This window comes from Felis catus, chromosome C1 (assembly GCF_018350175.1).
Source record: "Felis catus isolate Fca126 chromosome C1, F.catus_Fca126_mat1.0, whole genome shotgun sequence".
Lineage (NCBI taxonomy): Eukaryota > Metazoa > Chordata > Mammalia > Carnivora > Felidae > Felis > Felis catus.
Window position 1 is genome coordinate 158,226,248 of NC_058375.1, and position 17,095 is coordinate 158,243,342.

Consider the following 17,095-nt stretch of genomic DNA (forward strand, 5'->3'; position numbering starts at 1 on the left):
AATTGAAAACATCTGAGTATCAAGAAACCAAAAATCTTTTTAATCTTTATAGATACACAGGGAACAGAATGGGATGGTACCCCCCCACACCCACCCCCCACACCTGCTTTTTAAAATTCAGGGACAGTGATATAAAGCCTCAATAGAGGGCAATAAGCCACATGAAATCTTTAATTTTTTTATGTCTTTATTTTTTTTATTTTGAGACAAAGAGACAGACTGTGAGCCAGGAGGGGCAGAGAGAGAGGGGGAACAGAATCTGAAGCAGACTCCAGGCTCTGAGCTGTCAGCACAGAGCATGACATGAGGCTCGAACTCATGGAGTGTGAGATCATGACCTGAGCTGAAGACGGACGCTTAACTGACTGAGCCACCCAAGTGCCCCAATACACGTGAAATTTTAATGAGCTCACACTAATTCTCCAAGTTCAGGGAAATGCAAAAAAGCACTATAATCACATTTTATAGGCATTTTAAAAAGAAACATAGAAAGCATAAATTAAAATTAACTATGATATTGTAAGACTGAACCTTGCAGATTTTACAGAATGGGAATCATGCCACACACTTGTGACAGGTCACTTTACTAGACCTTAAAAGTCCTGATTTACAAGAAATATCCTGCACTTTTCATGCTCTAGTGAACAAAGCTATCTCCAAAGTTGAAGCCTTAGCTATGATCCCAATTATATAAATTTAGGAAACAGTTTACTGAAATTCAGACCTATAGCAGAAAGTAAATGCAAGGCTCTTGCAAAGTGGCTTCCACTCCTAACTTCAAATGTGAATGTCTTTCATCTGAGGCAACTGTGCAACAATTATCTAAACAGCTATTATCAAGGTTAGATGGGAATAACTCTGTTCCCATCACCAAAAAGTGCCCAGAGAAACGTACCAGACTCATATGACACCTTTGCTCTAATTAGACTTTAAGGTCTAATTAGATAATGTACACTTTCTCCCTTCCTGTCTGGGGAATGACCAAATATCAAGTATCAAAAGTGGACTTGGGCAGAGTGATTCGGTAAGACCAGCTGGATAGGAAAAACATACTCCCTTAGACTATGCTTTTACTTCAATAAGTGATAGTGTTTCACTTTCGTTGGCATTGTTTTCTTCTGTGTCAGAAACTGTAAAGCCAAGTACTTCACCCTATTTGTGAGGACCGGTAAAACATGTCCCTCGCAACTCTTATACAGCAGCCAAATTGCTAAGAGAATCTTAAAGGATAGAGATCAGAACTAATCAGCATCAGGGCCTTAGCAAAGCAGCTAGAGTCTACTCAAAACTTCAGACTTCAAAGAAGACAAAAGTTGGTTTCCACACAAGTTCCCATCAATGTTGACAAGGTCATGGATGTCAACCTGTATCAGGCCTTTTTCATGACTTGCTGCTATAATAATAGTGTGTATTGAGAGAAGATTTTCATGCCAAGAAACCACTCTGATTCTTTTTAATTTGCCATCAAAAAACATCACAAGTCTTCTAGTTAAATATAGAAACTGGTCTTTACATTTCCCTAAGCCTCTAGGAGATGATCTCTATTGATATTACCAGAAGGGAACTCATTCTGGATGTCCCGGAGCACAGGGAGGTACAGGTAGCCTTTGCCTGTTGCAATTTGATGTTGATATTTTGGTTCTTTTGTGCTCCTATTGTCCCCTGGTTCAGTAATGGGACAGTGAGCAGAGGAAGTGGCTGAGGGATCCTATAATAGTTTTTTTTTTTCATGTTTACTTATTTATTTTGAGAGGGAGAGAGAGAGACCATGAGTAGGGGAGAGGCAAAAAGAGGGAAAGAGAATCTCAAGTAGTCTCACTGTTGTTAGCCCAGAGCCTGACGCAGGCTCAATCCCAGGAACCATGAGATCATGATCTGAGCCAAAATCAAGAGTTAAACACTCAACCATCTGAGCCACCCAGGTGCCCCTATCCCATAGTAGTTTTGCAGTCATAGGAATTCTCTTGCCCAAGACCTGCACATTCTTTGCCCTGTTGCCCATAAATAACAGGCTGCACAACATAATCACCAAAGCCACTGATTTTCCAAGACAAATGGCCAATAAATTTTGATTAAAAACTTATAGTTCTTGGGGCGCCTGGGTGGCGCAGTCAGTTAAGCGTCGGACTTTAGCCAGGTCACGATCTCGCGGTCCGCGAGTTCGAGCCCCGCGTCAGGCTCTGGGCTGATGGCTCAGAGCCTGGAGCCTGTTTCCGATTCTGTGTCTCCCTCTCTCTCTGCCCCTCCCCCATTCATGCTCTGTCTCTCTCTGTCCCAAAAATAAATAAACGTTGAAAAAAAATTAAAAAAAAAAAAACAACTTATAGTTCTGTATCAAACCTCTGTTACAGTAATCACAGAGTCATGGCATTGGTTAGCAACACATGGATTACGAGATAATATTTTGACAATTCGTGGTTTAATATAATTTTCAAAAAAAAGATAAAATCATAACTTTCATAGATACAAAGATGAATGTGTATTAAAGATTGTATTTAATTTAATGAGGAAACTGAGGAGGATTTACAACCAATCAAAGCAGAAGTCAAAAAAGCACAAATTTACATGGAGTAAGGAAATGGGAAATGATTGCGCAAATGAAGGCAAAACTAGCTTCTTCCACAGTGGAGGATAGTCAATTGAACCCCTACTACACAGGATAGAATTTGCATGTCTATAGACAAGAATTTTTTTTTACATGACTATCAGTTATCTACAATTTACAGAACTGTAAAGCCCCCATAGAATCAGAATCAGATAACATAGAAGGGTGTCCCCTAGATAGTGCATAGTTTTTCACTGAAGCACAAAATTGTTCCTACAACATCTATGTTTATACCAACTTGAGATTAAAGAAGTAATGGATAGGTAACTGTTGTCCAAGTAAACAGTCTGAAAGAATGGTACAAATTATCAAATATCTTTCAAGGAGCATGACCAATAAGACTTTCCCGGTTTTGTACCATTAAAATGTCACTCCATGTTCAACAATAGTATTAAATACTATTATGTGTGTAATTGCACATACAGTTAGTTCCAGAATGCTGGTTGAACCATTTTGTTCCATGTTCCTTGAGGAGCCACAGCCCCAAACTGTTGAGACACTGTTCTATCTGCACCTAAACTTCACTTATCTCTTTTCTCTTTCTCTTTCTTTCTTTCTTTCTTTCTTTCTTTCTTTCTTTCTTTCTCTCTCTCTCTCTCTCTCTCTCTCTCTCTCTTTCTTTTACCACAAGAGTAGGATCTGAATAAAAAAGAGCTCCTGGTTCCTGGAACCATAACTGAGATAATGACTACTCTTACATGCAATGTTCCAAGTTCAGATGCCATATTGATTGACAATAAATGTCTTCCTCCAGCATCTCCTCTAGTATCATTTGGCTTTGATTTTACTTACTTTTATTTTATTTTATTTTATTTTATTTTATTCTATTCTATTCTATTCTGCTCCACCAACCAAGGTCTCACAACTCCATAAAGTCAGGGAAGCATTAATTCCTCCCTAGTCACTACAATTGCTGAAATGGAGTCAGCTGATATTTCCACAGTTGTTTGTACAGCTCAGAGACAACTTTATGAAGGTCATAACCTTCCTTGACATTATAAGCCAAATGGAGACAAGTGGAAATATATGCTATAGGCCTGCCTAATAATTGGCATGTGTCAGGATCATATTTTTAAAATATTAAACTGATGCAGTTTTGGTCTCATAACCTTTAGTAATTCCTGGTTTCCCTGAAGCTCCCTACATATAGCCTAGAAGAAAGAGGCCAACTGAGTCTCTTCATCAGTTCACAGAAGACACAACTGTTTCAAAGCAAAAGCAAAGGGACTAAGGGAAGCACCTCCTGGGGTACCCGGGCATAGGCAACCACAGCTACCCTCCTCTTGTGATGGTAGGGGACTGTGTGCCACACGCTGCCTGTGGTTTGGGCCGGGTCTAGGCCCTACAGGAGCAGCCAATCTCCACCACAGGGCAGCAGCTTCCTGGAGTAGAAGGAAAGAGGGGTGATTTGGGTCTCAGTACCCTGGCAGCTATTCTGGCTCCTACTCCAAGTCACCCTCGGGGTTGCAATTCGGATACTCCCCAGGGCAGCAGGAAACCCACCCCGAGGGTTCTTCAAGGACATCTACACCCTTTGGATCAGGGTGTGGTGGAGAAAAAAGAATGTCTAATGAGTTGGAAAGTTACTTCAAGCCTTCAATGCTTGAAGACCCTTGGGCTGGCCTTGAACCCATATCTGTAGTGGATTTTAACCAACAATACAACAGTATTCAAACATTCAGAGGCAGAAAAGGAAGATACTTTTGTTAACATTTCTGAAATTCATCTAGAAGCTTCCCATGTCAGGAACATCTTGGACAAAACTTTCACTTGTGTAATTACATTGAACTTAAGATGGTGACTTTGAATATTTAGTTGGGTCTTCTTGATATTTTTCATCATATCAAGTATTGTTGATATTAGAGAAGACATACAGTAGAATAATTTGCAGTATTTAGCTCTTTAGAAGTGCCTACCACATTTTAGAGAATTTACAGTTTCCAAATATTTCACATTCACAGTTATATAATGGACATTTGTCTTTCAATGGTTTTCCAATGTTTTAAAATAAAACATTTTGTCTTTTTGGAAAAAAAAAAAAGCAAAGGGACTAAGTTACAAGTGTTTGATAAGGTACAGTAATGGTTTTGTTTTGAATTGCAACAAGATTTGACTGGCAAGATATTAGCCAAAGCCCAAAAGACTTTTTTTTTTTCTTTTAGAGTTTTATAACAACAGTGCCATTTAGAAAGTAAGGAGGGGCAGAATTTTAGCCCCACAAGAAGGATTAAAGACCTTTCTAGGTTGGGGGAAGAGGAGAGTTCATATACATAGTCTGCTCCTTGGTTCCTTCCTTTTACCCTGGAGGAAATTCAGGCAGTCCCAGAATTTTTCTGGTCATTCTTACATAACAAAAAGCCCAAATGGTTACATCAAGTTGCAAACAAAATATCAATTCAGGAAAAAAAAAAGTAATCAGGTAATAAAAGCAATCTCAAGTAATTATCAATTTAATTTGATTTAACAATTCAACTTTCCCCTCTTTCAACTGGGGTCTTTATAGGTAGCGCCAAAGAATGGAACATGATGCTGTTTCCCCAACATAGGCTTCTACCCCTATCTTGCTACCTTGCTAGCTGTGTTTTCTGACTCATCAAAGGTCAAAGCAGGAGGAGGAGAAAAGGGAAAGAGGAGCAGGGAAGGAGAACAGGAAAGTTAGTACTTGATCAAGACTATCCATGGTCCTTGCCCTCTGGTCTGACAGATGTCCAAAGCTGGCTCTAACTTATAGTACCTTTTGTGAGCCCCTTCAGAAATCCTCACTGGGAATATTCAACTTCATTTCTAGTCCTGGTGAATGCATTTTCCTTTGCCTAGCTGCTCCACCTCAGCATTCCACCATCCGTTCTCTCCCTTGGGTTCCTATCACTCAGTCCAGGCTTAGACAAGATTTAAAAGAGCCCCAGGTCTGTTCTTTCTCCCAATGACTGTATCTGATGGAGTAAACACACACGCATCCTTTGCTCCCACCTTGGATCAGCTGGATAGTCCACATTCCTGCCTTTTACATTTTTCAGTCAGAAGTCAGACACCAGTCCACACTGCCACCCTCCTCCCCCCAAACTGCATGAATCATGTACCAAGATTTCTGAGAAACTCTTCTCTCCAGGTTTGAGATGAGGGAAAACGAGGTACAGAAAGCTTACAACAGAGCTCTGTTCAAAAACATCCTCTGTCAATCCCTTCTTCCCATTTCCAATGCTATCCTTTAGAATTTCAATATGAGAAAGGTTTAGAAACTTCCTTCAAATTTTACAAATTCTATTCTGTGATCTCACAATCCACTCTGCCATCTGGCATTTGTCATTTTAGGATCCCAGCTTAAACTTCCATTTATAGGTCCTATTACAAGTGTTTTCTACTATTAGAGGAAACAAGGACTCATGAACAACATAGGTTAAGTATAGAGGGGGAAAAAAAGAAAGTTAAATGTTAACACATCTAAGTTATGACTAAATATTATCCCACCTCAATTTTTATTTGCCCTCAGTACAATATATGCATGTAATAAGAGAGTCCTGGAAAACAGGGGTCCACAAAAAAAAAAAAAAAAAAAAAAAAACAATGGAAACAGAAAGCACCTCTCTGGAGAAAAAGCAATAAAAGAAAAGGATAAACAAGTTGGCAACCATCTGCAAAAAGATCAGGTGTCCTCTCTTCCATCAACATCAAAATAGTTTGTGTACCCATAGCTCGGCAACCCCAGAAAGATGTATGGAGAAGAATTTAGTGAGTTGATGCCTACTGCTCCATCTGTATCTTCAATAGAAGTAAGAGGTAAAAATGTTCACAGCCAAAAAGCAAACAAACAAACAAAAACAAAAACAGCAGAGTCAGGAGCAACAGTAAAGGGAAACGATGGTTCTAAGGGAGTGAACTTGGGGCGCCTGGATGGCCCAGTAAGAAAAGCACATGACTCTTGACCTTGAGGTTGTGAGTTCAAATTCCCAGATTGGGTATAGAGATTACTTAAATTAAAAGAAAAACAAATGGAGTGAACTTGAAAGAAAATTCTGAATTACAAGGTTTGCTGCTTGCTGGGCATCTCAGAAATGCTGGGTGACAGCCCAGACTGAGTGTGCCCATGAGCTTAACTACCCACCTATAAGAGTTAAGTGACATTATTTATAAATTAGATAAATGAGTTATACAGTGTGGAGTCCTACATGTGTGAACTTAACTTCCTAATGTTTGATATGATTCCATTTACTAATGTTCTTAATATAACTTCATTGTCAGTATTAAAAACAGTTTCAGATGTAACCAACAGCTCTAAGAAAGGGTAACTACACCACCCAGCAACATTCCATTAAAGCTGGAGCAACTCACGAAAGACTGGACAGAAAAAGAGAACATTAGTATTTTAACTCTTGTGCAATTCTTGTGGTTGCTGTTAAAGTAATATGCATGAAGGAGAGTTCCCAGGGTGGTATCAGCAGAATTAAGGACCACCACATGAAGCCTTGCTCATGGCTTATCCGTGTGTTTAGAAATTTGCTTCTACTAGGGATGCCTGGGTGGCTCAGTCGGATGAGCATCAGACTTTGATCATCAGGTCATAATCTCATGGTTCGTGAGTTCGAGCCCCACATCAGGCTCTGTGCTGACAGCTCAGAGCCTGGAGCCTGCTTCAGATTCTGTGTCTCCCTCTCTCTCTGCCCCTCCCCTGCTCATGCTCTGTGTGTGTGTGTGTGTGTGTGTGTGTGTGTGTGTGTCTCAAAAATAAACTTAAAAAAATAATAATAATAATTAATTAATTAAAAAGAAAGAAATTTTGCTTCCACTCAATAGTCATCTCTTAACCTAGTTTTCTTCCCATGGAATCTAATGAATCTACTCCCTTTGATCCCTTCTATTTTATTCACTATTGCCATGTAGCAAATTACTCCATAAGTTAGCACCTTAAAACAACCATTTTATTATGCTCATGAATTCTGTGAGTCAGGAATTACAACAGGGCACAGTGAATAAGACTTGCCTCTGCTTCCATGGTATTTCATGTCTTAGATAGGAAGATTCAACAGCTAGGACTGACTTTCTGGCATGGGAGGGAAAGAAGTGCTAGTTACCTAGAAGTATAATCACTCACATGTCTGGCTGGTGATGCTGCCTGTCAGATCTTAGCTGGTGCTGAGCAGCTACACATGGCATCTCGTGTGACCTAGATTTTCTCCCATCATGGCAGCATGGGAACTTACATGGTGGTTCAGGGTTCCAAAACCTGAATCTACATTACTTCTCTGGCCTAGCTTCAGAAGTGACACAGCATCACTTCTGCTGCATCTATTGGTTAAGCGAGTCACAAGCCAGCTGAGATTCAAAGGAAGGGGAAATGTACTCTCTCAATAGTAGGGGTGTCAAAGAAATTGCAGCCAATTTTTAAAAACTGCCACACTTTCTTGACCATCACTTGAACACATGCAAGATTATCCTAAATGCACATCTACTTTTATTTTTGTCATTATTTCCCCATTTTGAGTTATCAAAGTAAGGTAAGGCTTCTCTGAGATAAAGCACTGTTTTCCTCTCCATTTATCACCTCAACCTTGCCAAGTATACACACAGGCACATAAACATACATACTTACACACTACAGTTTTCAGAGAATTAATTAAGCAATGAACTTTAAGATTCAGGAAAATGGTCAGAGTCAATTTTTTTTTCCACTGCAAAGGGAAGCAAATCTTGAACTGTTCACCATCAACAAAATTTACCTTTTCCTCTTTCAGAAAATCTTAGCAAGCTTTCTTTTCTTTTTCTTTTTTTTTTTTTTAATATATATCCAAGTTAGTTAGCATATAGTGCAATAATGGTTTCAGGACTAGATTCCAGTGATTCATCCCCTACATATAACACCCAGTGCTCATTCAACAAGTGTCCTCCTTAATGCCCCTTGCCCATTTAGCCATCCCTCCATCCTCTTAGCAAGCTTTCTATCAACTATTACATCAATTGATCCAATTTTTTAAAAAACATAATTAATTTTCCCACCAACCATTGTTTCATGATATATAATTATATAAACAATATTTCAAGGTAAATATTCTTTCTAGTCCTTAACAGAGAAGTTCAGTATTTAATCTATTAGTACTAAAATCATTCTTATCTTCTTTAAAATATGTACTTTATATATTTTCTTAATAACCAAGTGAACAATGACTATTGCTAAAGAAGTTGAGAAAAACATATTCACTTTGAAACATTTTTTCTTTAATCAAAACTGTTGCTGGAAAGCACTATATTGCTTAGAAGCTCTTCATTATCCTTCAAGAACAGGGGTACCTGGGTGTCTTAGTAGGTGAAGCATCCCACTCTTTTTTTTTTATTTTTTTTTTAACGTTTATTCATTTTTGAGAGACAGAGTATGAGCGGGGAAGGGGCAGAGAGAGAGGGAGACACAGAGTGTGAAGCAGTCTCCAGGCTCTGAGCTGTCAGCACAGAGCACAGAGCCTGACGTGGGGCTCGAACTCACGAATTGCGAGATCACGACCTGAGCTGAAGTAGGATGCTCAACCGACTGACCCACCCAGGTGCCCCCCATCATCCTTCAAAGAAACACTTTTTCTGATTGTATTTTTGTCTTGAGTTGAGAGGCATATATTATACAGTCCAATTTGATACAATGTTTGCATAAGAATCACTCTAGTTCTTAGCAATCCTTCTTTTGTGGCTTCTTGGAGTGTCATTTGCTGCTCCCTGATTATGGCAAAGCCAAGGACTTAGAGGATAACTGCCCTGCCCACAGATCAATGAAAATGCAAAAAGAAAATACCTGTAACTTTTATTTAGTAAATTTACCAAACTATTCTATACTTGTTTTTACCAGATTATGCAAGGATAATGCAGGAATTCCAACCATGTCCCTGAATGGACAGTGATAAGCAGCACTGACAGTGAAATGGAAGAAACACAAAATGCTCCAGGGTTATCCAGCCTCAGTTGAAGTCATTATCCCAGGGGAATGAATCCATATCTCACAGGAGAGTTTACATTTACAAGGCTAGTTTAGAGGAAACTGATGTAAAGCAGAATATGAATGCCATAGGAAAGACTCAAAATGCTTTGGGGATTAAAAGGGTAAAAAAATCACATACGTTAGAGGAATTATGAAAGACCTCATAGAAGAAGTGGCTACACACAGACAGCCAACCAACAGTTTAGGGCTCCACCCTTAAATATAATGAATGCCTAAGATTCATCAGATGTTTCTGGAAAACAGCAACATGTTTTAGAAAGACCCAAACAAGCAAACAATATGAAAAGAAAGGGAGAAAGAAAATTTAAAATTTTTGAGGAGTGGGAGGGAAAAGGAGGACACAATACAAAGAAGAGATAAAAACTTATAAAGAATAGCTTCAGAGAAATAAGAGAAGATGTAGCCTGAAAAAAAGAACAGGTACAAAGAAAACAGATAATCCAAGAACAGGAAAGACCTCTTGGAAATTAAACATTTGTATACTAGGGGCACCTGGGTAGCTCAGTTGGTTGAGTGTCTCACTTTTGATTTCAGCTCAGGTCATGATCCCAGGGTTGTAGGACTGAGCCCCGCATCAGGCTTCACACTGAGCACGGAGCCTGCTTAAGAGTCTCTCTCTGTCCCCTCCCCCACTCATACACACACTTTCTCTCTCTCTCTCTCTCTCTCTCTCTCTCTCTTAAAAAAAAAATCTATACACTAAAAACTTTCTAATTAAATAGAAGGATTAGAGGGGTGCCTGGGTGGCTCAGTCGGTTAAGCGTCCAACTTCAGCTCAGGTCGTGATCTCGCAGTCCGTGAGTTCGAGCCCGCGTGGGGCTCTGTGCTGATAGTTCAGAGCCTGGAGCCTGTTTCAGATTCTGTGTCTCCCTCTCTCTCTGACCCTCCCCTGTTCATGCTCTGTCTCTCTCTGTCTCAAAAATAAATAAACGTTAAAAAAAATTTTTTTAAATAGAAGGGTCAGAAAATAAAGTCTTTCCAGAAAGTACAGAAGAAGAAAGCAGGGGAATAGGAGAAAGTTACAAAAGATAAGAAAATTGAATAATCAGTCCTGATTATGGAACATCTGATAGTTATGAGTACCAGGAAGAGGAAAAAAGACCAAATGAAAGAGTGATAATCTAACAAGTAATTCAAGACAACTAGTGGTGCTGAGGACAGAAGTCTGTAGCCTAAAAGGACTTGGCCAAGTGACCAACACCATTAATTTCAAAAGCCCCATTCCGGGGTGCCTGGGTGGCTCAGTCGGTTAAGTGTCCGACTTCGGCTCAGGTCACGATCTCGCGGTCCATGAGTTCGAGCCCCGCGTCGGGCTCTGGGCTGACAGCTCAGAGCCTGGAGCCCGTTTCAGATTCTGTGTCTCCCTCTCTCTCTGACCCTCCCCCATTCATGCTCTGTCTCTCTCTGTCTCAAAAATAAATAAACGTTTAAAAAAAAAAAAAAGCCCCATTCCAAGGACAGCATCACATAAGTAGTGACTACTGGGGATAACATGAAAATCCTTTAAATCTTCAGAAGAGAGAATAAAAGATCACATACAAATGTTCAGAAATGAGAATGGTGTTGATCTTCTCAATAATGACCTTAGATGACAGAAGACAAAAGATCAGAAGTCTTAAAGTTTTTGAAAGATAATGACTTGCAACTTATAATCAACTTAGAATTTCCACCTGGCTAGGCTTTAGAGTGGACTAAAAAGCATTTACAGACATACAAAGGGTAAAAAGTTTACTTCCTTTCTTAGAAAATTAAAATGTGTCCAGCAAAATAAGTAAATAAATCAAGAAACAGAAAAATCATGGTTTCCAAAAACCAGGGTATCTACTTTAGGAATGAGTCAAAGAATAGTTGCAGGATGACAGCCAACACAGAGAACCAGTCAAGAGGACTCTGGGAGGAAATTCCCAAAAAAAACAATGTTAATAAACTATGTGATTTGCCTAGCTTTGGAGAAATTATTGAGAGGAGTTTGACAAATCTCATGGAAAAAATTAAGGATAAGTACTGAAAGGTGCACAAGCATAAAGCAAATGTTACAATCATCAACTCCAGGAAGAACAAGCACAGGAACTCTAAATGCAAAGAAATTAAATCATAATACATTATTTGGCTCAGGAGTAAACAATATTTACATAGTATGATGCTATCCAATTATTGAACCAAAAATTATAATTCTATTATGATGGTGGAGTGCTGCTGTCTACCCAATATTCCTTCCTTCCCTGTCCCACCTTCTTCCACTTAGGTTTTGTTGTTGTTGTTGTTGTTGTTATGTTTGTTTATTTATTTTGAGAGAGACAGAGACAGCCAGTGGGGGAAGGGCAAAGAGAGAGGGGAGAGAGTGGGGGAGAGAGTTGCAAGTAGGCTCCCTGCTGTCAGCACAGAGTCTGACTGGGGCTCAAACTCACAAACCATGAGATCATGACCTGAGCTGAAACCAAGAGTTAAATGTTTAACCGACAGCCACCCAGGTGCCCCTTCTACCTAGGTTTTGTTCAGGTATCTACAATTTTCTTTCTGCCAACATTCTTTAGGAGAGGTTGATCCCAATGCCACACCCAAAAGGTAAATCTAGTTAGTCCCAATCATGATAATCCCATCCATCCCTTCAGTTGTGATAGTTTTAGGAAGAGACTTAGATCCAAGTCAGTTAGTTGAAGGGCTTCTTAAACAGAAGTGCAAGGAAGAGTCAGTCTCCTCTTCTTTCTGTGGATATATGTTAAAGACAACTAAATTTGCTACCACCATTCAGCAATCATGAGGGCAACTTAAAGACAAAGTCAACACCCCAACAATAGGAAAACAAAGCTCAGAAGTACTCATGTTTTGAGGATGCACTGAATTATGCAGCTTTGAGAGACACTGTGTTTAGATTTCTGTTAAATAGAAATAATAAATGTCTTTTTTAAGCCAGTAGAGTCAGGGTTTTCTATAATCCTCACTTGAAAGCATTCTAATTGTTTTGGGGTTTTTTATGGTGGGGGTCTGCAGAGGAAGAGGGTGCAGCCTGATACTCTGAGTACTAAACTGTTAAATCCACATCTACCATAACAGGACATATATAATACACTATCTAAAAGTATTAAATCAAGATAAAGCAGTATAAATTCCACATTTAGAAACACAGAGGCAAATACTTGGAAAAACAGTTAAAATACTAAATAGTGCGTAGTTTTAGGAAGTTAGGAATAAGAGTTGCAGAAAAGTGAGGTAATACTATTTATTTTTAATTATGTGGATGATTACTTTGATAAAAATAAAAAATAATTACAATAAACAAATCAGCAAACAAAAATACAGATGTGATTTTCCAAGGTAACTGTAAAGAAAGGTTGAGCACCCCATGTAGCTATCAAAGTAGCTATTAACATCCCACAAAAGCCAAACCAACTAGTCTACAAGAAGTTAATATACTAGTCATAACCACATGGATCTTACAGTACCAATGGTTCAGATTGGGGAGCAACCCAAATCTTTTTAACTACACAATGCAATCCTCAGATGGTGTCAGACAGAATTAGAACATGATGATATGATTGCAAGGTGACATGATGAAGGCTAGGTTAAGGTCACACGACTTCTCAGAATTCTTTCCCCAAGTTATTTGCTGTCAATTTCATTCTTTTTTTTTAATTAAAAAATGTCTTGGGGGGCCTGGGTGGCGCAGTCGGTTAAGCGTCCGACTTCAGCCAGGTTACGATCTCGCGGTCCGTGAGTTCGAGCCCCGCGTCAGGCTCTGGGCTGATGGCTCAGAGCCTGGAGCCTGTTTCCGATTCTGTGTCTCCCTCTCTCTCTGCCCCTCCCCCGTTCATGCTCTGTCTCTCTCTGTCGCAAAAATAAATAAACGTTGAAAAAAAAAAATGTCTTCCTGCTCTCATTTCTCTATAATGCAAATATGAAATTTTGCACTCAAGATCTCAGTATTTTTTTCTTTTTTCAAATTTTTTATTTAAATTCTAGTTAGTTAATATACAGTGCAATATTGGTTTTAGGAGTAGAATTCAGTGGTTCATCACTTAATAAAACACCCAGTGCTCATCATAACAAGTACCCTCCTTAACACCCATCACCCACCTCCCTCCATCAACCCTCAGTTTGTTTCCTAAAGTTAAAAATCTCTTATGGTTTCCCTTCCTCTCCCTTTTTCCCCCTCCCATATGTTTATCTCTTTTGTTTGTTAAATTCCACATGAGTGAAATCATATGGTATTTGTCTCTCTCTGACTGACTTATTTCACTTAGCATAATACACCCTAGCTCCATCCATGTTGTTGCAAATAGCAAGATTTCATTCTTTTTGATTGCTGAGTAATATTCCATTATATATATATATATATATATATATATATATATATATATATATATACCACATCTTCTTTATCCATTCATCTGTCAATGGACATTTGGGTTCTTTCCATAGTTTGGCAACTGTTGATAATGCTGCTATAAACAACAGGGTGTATGCACGCCTTCAAATCTCTATTTTTGTACCCTTTGGGTAAATACCTAGTAGTGCAATTGCTGGGTCATAGGGTAGTTTTATTTTTAACTTTTGAGGAACCTCCATATTGATTTTCAGAGTGTCTGTACCAGTTTGCATTCCCACCAACAGTGTAAGAGTGTCCTCCTTTCTCCACATCCTCACCAACATCTGTTGTTTCTTGTGTTAATTTTAGCCATTCTAACAGGTGTGAGGTGGTATCTCATCATAGTTTTGATTTGTATTTCCCTGATGATGAGTGATGTGGAGCTCTTTTCATGTGTCTGTTAGCCATCTAGATGTCTTCTTGGGAAAAATGTCTATTCATGTCTTCTACCCATTTCTTAACTGGGTTATTTGTTTTGTGGGTGTTGAGTTTGATAAGTTCTTTATAGATTTTGGATACTAACCCTTTATAAGATATGCCATATGCAAATACCTTCTCCCATTCCATAGGCTGCCTTTTAGTTTTATTGCTTTTTTCCTTTGCTGTGCAGAAGATTTTTATCTTGATGAAGTCCCAGTATTTCATTTTTGCTTTTGTTTCCCTTGCCTCTGATGATATGTCTAGTAAGAAGTTGCTCCTGCCAAGGTGAAAGAGATTACTGCCTGTGTTCTCCTGTAGGATTTTGATGGTTTCCTGTCCCTTACATTTAGGTCTTTCATCCATTTTGAATTTATTTTTGTGTACAGTGTAAGAAAGTGGTCCAGTTTCATTCTTCTGCATGTTGCTGCCCAGTTTTCCCACCACCATTTGTGGGTTTTTTTTATTTTTTTTTTAACGTTTATTTATTTTTGAGACAGAGAGAGACAGAGCATGAATGCAGGAGGGCCAGAAAGAAGGAGACACAGAATCTGAAACAGGCTCCAGGCTCTGAACGGTCAGCACAGAGCCCGATGCGGGACTTGAACTCACGGACGGTGAGATCATGACCTGAGCCAAAGTCGGACGCTTAACCGACTGAGCCACCCAAGTACCTCTACCCACCACCATTTGTTGAAGAGACTGTCTTTTTTCTGTTGGATATTCTTTCCCGTTTTGTTGAAGATTAGTTGACCAAGGTCTCAATATTTTAAAGGGCTATAACTGAAAAAAGATATTTTCATCAAACTTCCATGATTTTGTAACTGTCGTAAAACATTAAGGTCAGGTGAAAGCATCTGATTTTTGATAGTCAAAGGAACAAGAATGTAAGATTTGGAGGGAAGAAAAACTTGTCATTTTATCAAATAGTCCGGATGAACTCAATTTATTTATCTCTTGATCTTTGGCAAATTAACAAACAGGATATTAAAATTAACATATTTTAAAACAAAATCTCATCACTGATTTCAGCAGTAACATTGCTGAACATTTCAGCAGTAACATTGACCACCAAATGTTTTACCAGATCAAATAATGAAAATGACTGAATCAGATTTGCATTCCCATCTTGTTCTCTGATCAGCTCTTGGTGAGGTGGCCCTGAGTCTGCTATAGGAAGGAGGTACAGTCATTCTCTAGGATCTGGGAGAGGTAGGAAAGGGGGACCAAGACATTGGGATGTTGCTATTAGCATCCTATTAACTCCAGTACTTCTTCCGGTCTCAGTTTATTTCTCCAGGAAGTCCTCCTTAACCTCCTAGACTAAGATAGGCCCTCTGTTATACACTCTTATGACACCCTACCCTTAGCACAATGGTAATCAAATAATTGTTTCTGCATTGAATTGTTTCATGTCTACCTCCCTACTAGAGAGTAAGTTACATGAATCACAGATTGGATGTATTTGGTTCATTTTTACATTACCTGGCACGATGCATGGCATATTGTACATGGCCAATAAATATTTGATGAATAATTGAAAAGGGGGAAACAAATGGTTTTAATACACGTTAAAATATTTTCAGCCTAGGGGCATCTGGGTGGTTCAGCCGGTTAAGTGTCCAGCTTCAGCTCAGGTCATGATCTCATGGTTAGTGAGTTTGAGCCCCACGTCAGGCTCTGTGCTGACAGCTCAGAGCCTGGAAGCTGCTTCAGATTCTGTGTCACCCTCTCTCTCTCTACACCTCCCCCGCTCACATTCTGTCTCTCTCAAAAATAAACAAACATTTTTTTAAAAAGCTTTAAAATATATTCAGCCTTACGGTAAAGAAATAGAAGTGAAAACATCAATGAAATACTATCTTCTACTTTATCAAATTGAAAAGTTAAAAAAAACTGCAAATATACCGTGCTGTTGGCAAGAGTGAAGTATGACAGGTGGCCCCTGTTGGGGCTGCTATATGTTTAGCAACACATAAGAAACTTAGCAAAATAATTAATATAATTCAAAACTTAAATGCATATACCCTTTCACCCAACGATTTCACATCTAACATTTTATTCCACCACTGTGCTCTCATTTCTATTCAAAGACCCTTGTACAAGGAAGTTCATGATTTTGCTTGAATAGAAAAAGAATCCTAAAATCATATAATAAAGAGAGTTAAATATCCCATGTCTTTAAGGTAGAGCCGGCCTCCTTACAGGCAGCAGTGGTGAGGGAAAGTGAGGATTTCAACTTTGCCACTGGCCTGAGAGGTTTTTTTGGCATGAAGGGTTGCAATGTCAGAGAAAAAGCAGCTGGTGGACTTAGGTCTCTGGGAGGAGGACAACGAGTTCAGGGAGTTCCCCAAGGAAGACTGGGCTGGTTTAGATGAAAATGAAGAAGCAGATGTCTAGGAAAATAACTGGGATTTTGACAATGTAGAGGGTAACTTCTCCAATCTGATATGAGGTAAATCAGAGACACATGGTTATAAGATGGAGACCTCATAGCATCTGGAAGTGTTGAAGCAACCTAAGCTTGAACTTGTTACTAAATTCTAGGACAGAGAATCTAGGATGGGACACCTAAAATATGTTTATTTCATTACCTGCTTGGATTTTTTATTTTTGTTTTTGTAACACAAAACATAAATGTTTTGATCTAAAAAAAAAAAGAGTTAAATAAATTATGGTACAGCTATGTAATAAAATACTACACAGCAGTAAAAGAATGAGTTATATATAT

General features: G+C 38.9%; 2 protein-coding genes across 2 annotated transcripts; both read left to right on the forward strand.

Moving 5' to 3' along the window:
* Positions 1-4,012: 4,012 nt before the first annotated feature.
* LOC111561646 (M-phase-specific PLK1-interacting protein-like) lies at positions 4,013-4,315 on the forward strand (the record flags this gene model as incomplete). The annotated part of the gene is made up of 1 exon (XM_045033683.1): positions 4,013-4,315. A coding segment is annotated over one exon (303 nt), but the record flags the coding sequence as incomplete, so codon positions are not given.
* Positions 4,316-16,647: 12,332 nt separating this feature from the next.
* On the forward strand, positions 16,648-16,860 carry LOC101086493 (26S proteasome complex subunit SEM1). Its single transcript, XM_019839187.2, is given in 1 exon segment — positions 16,648-16,860. A coding segment is annotated over 1 exon segment (213 nt).
* Positions 16,861-17,095: the final 235 nt, after the last annotated feature.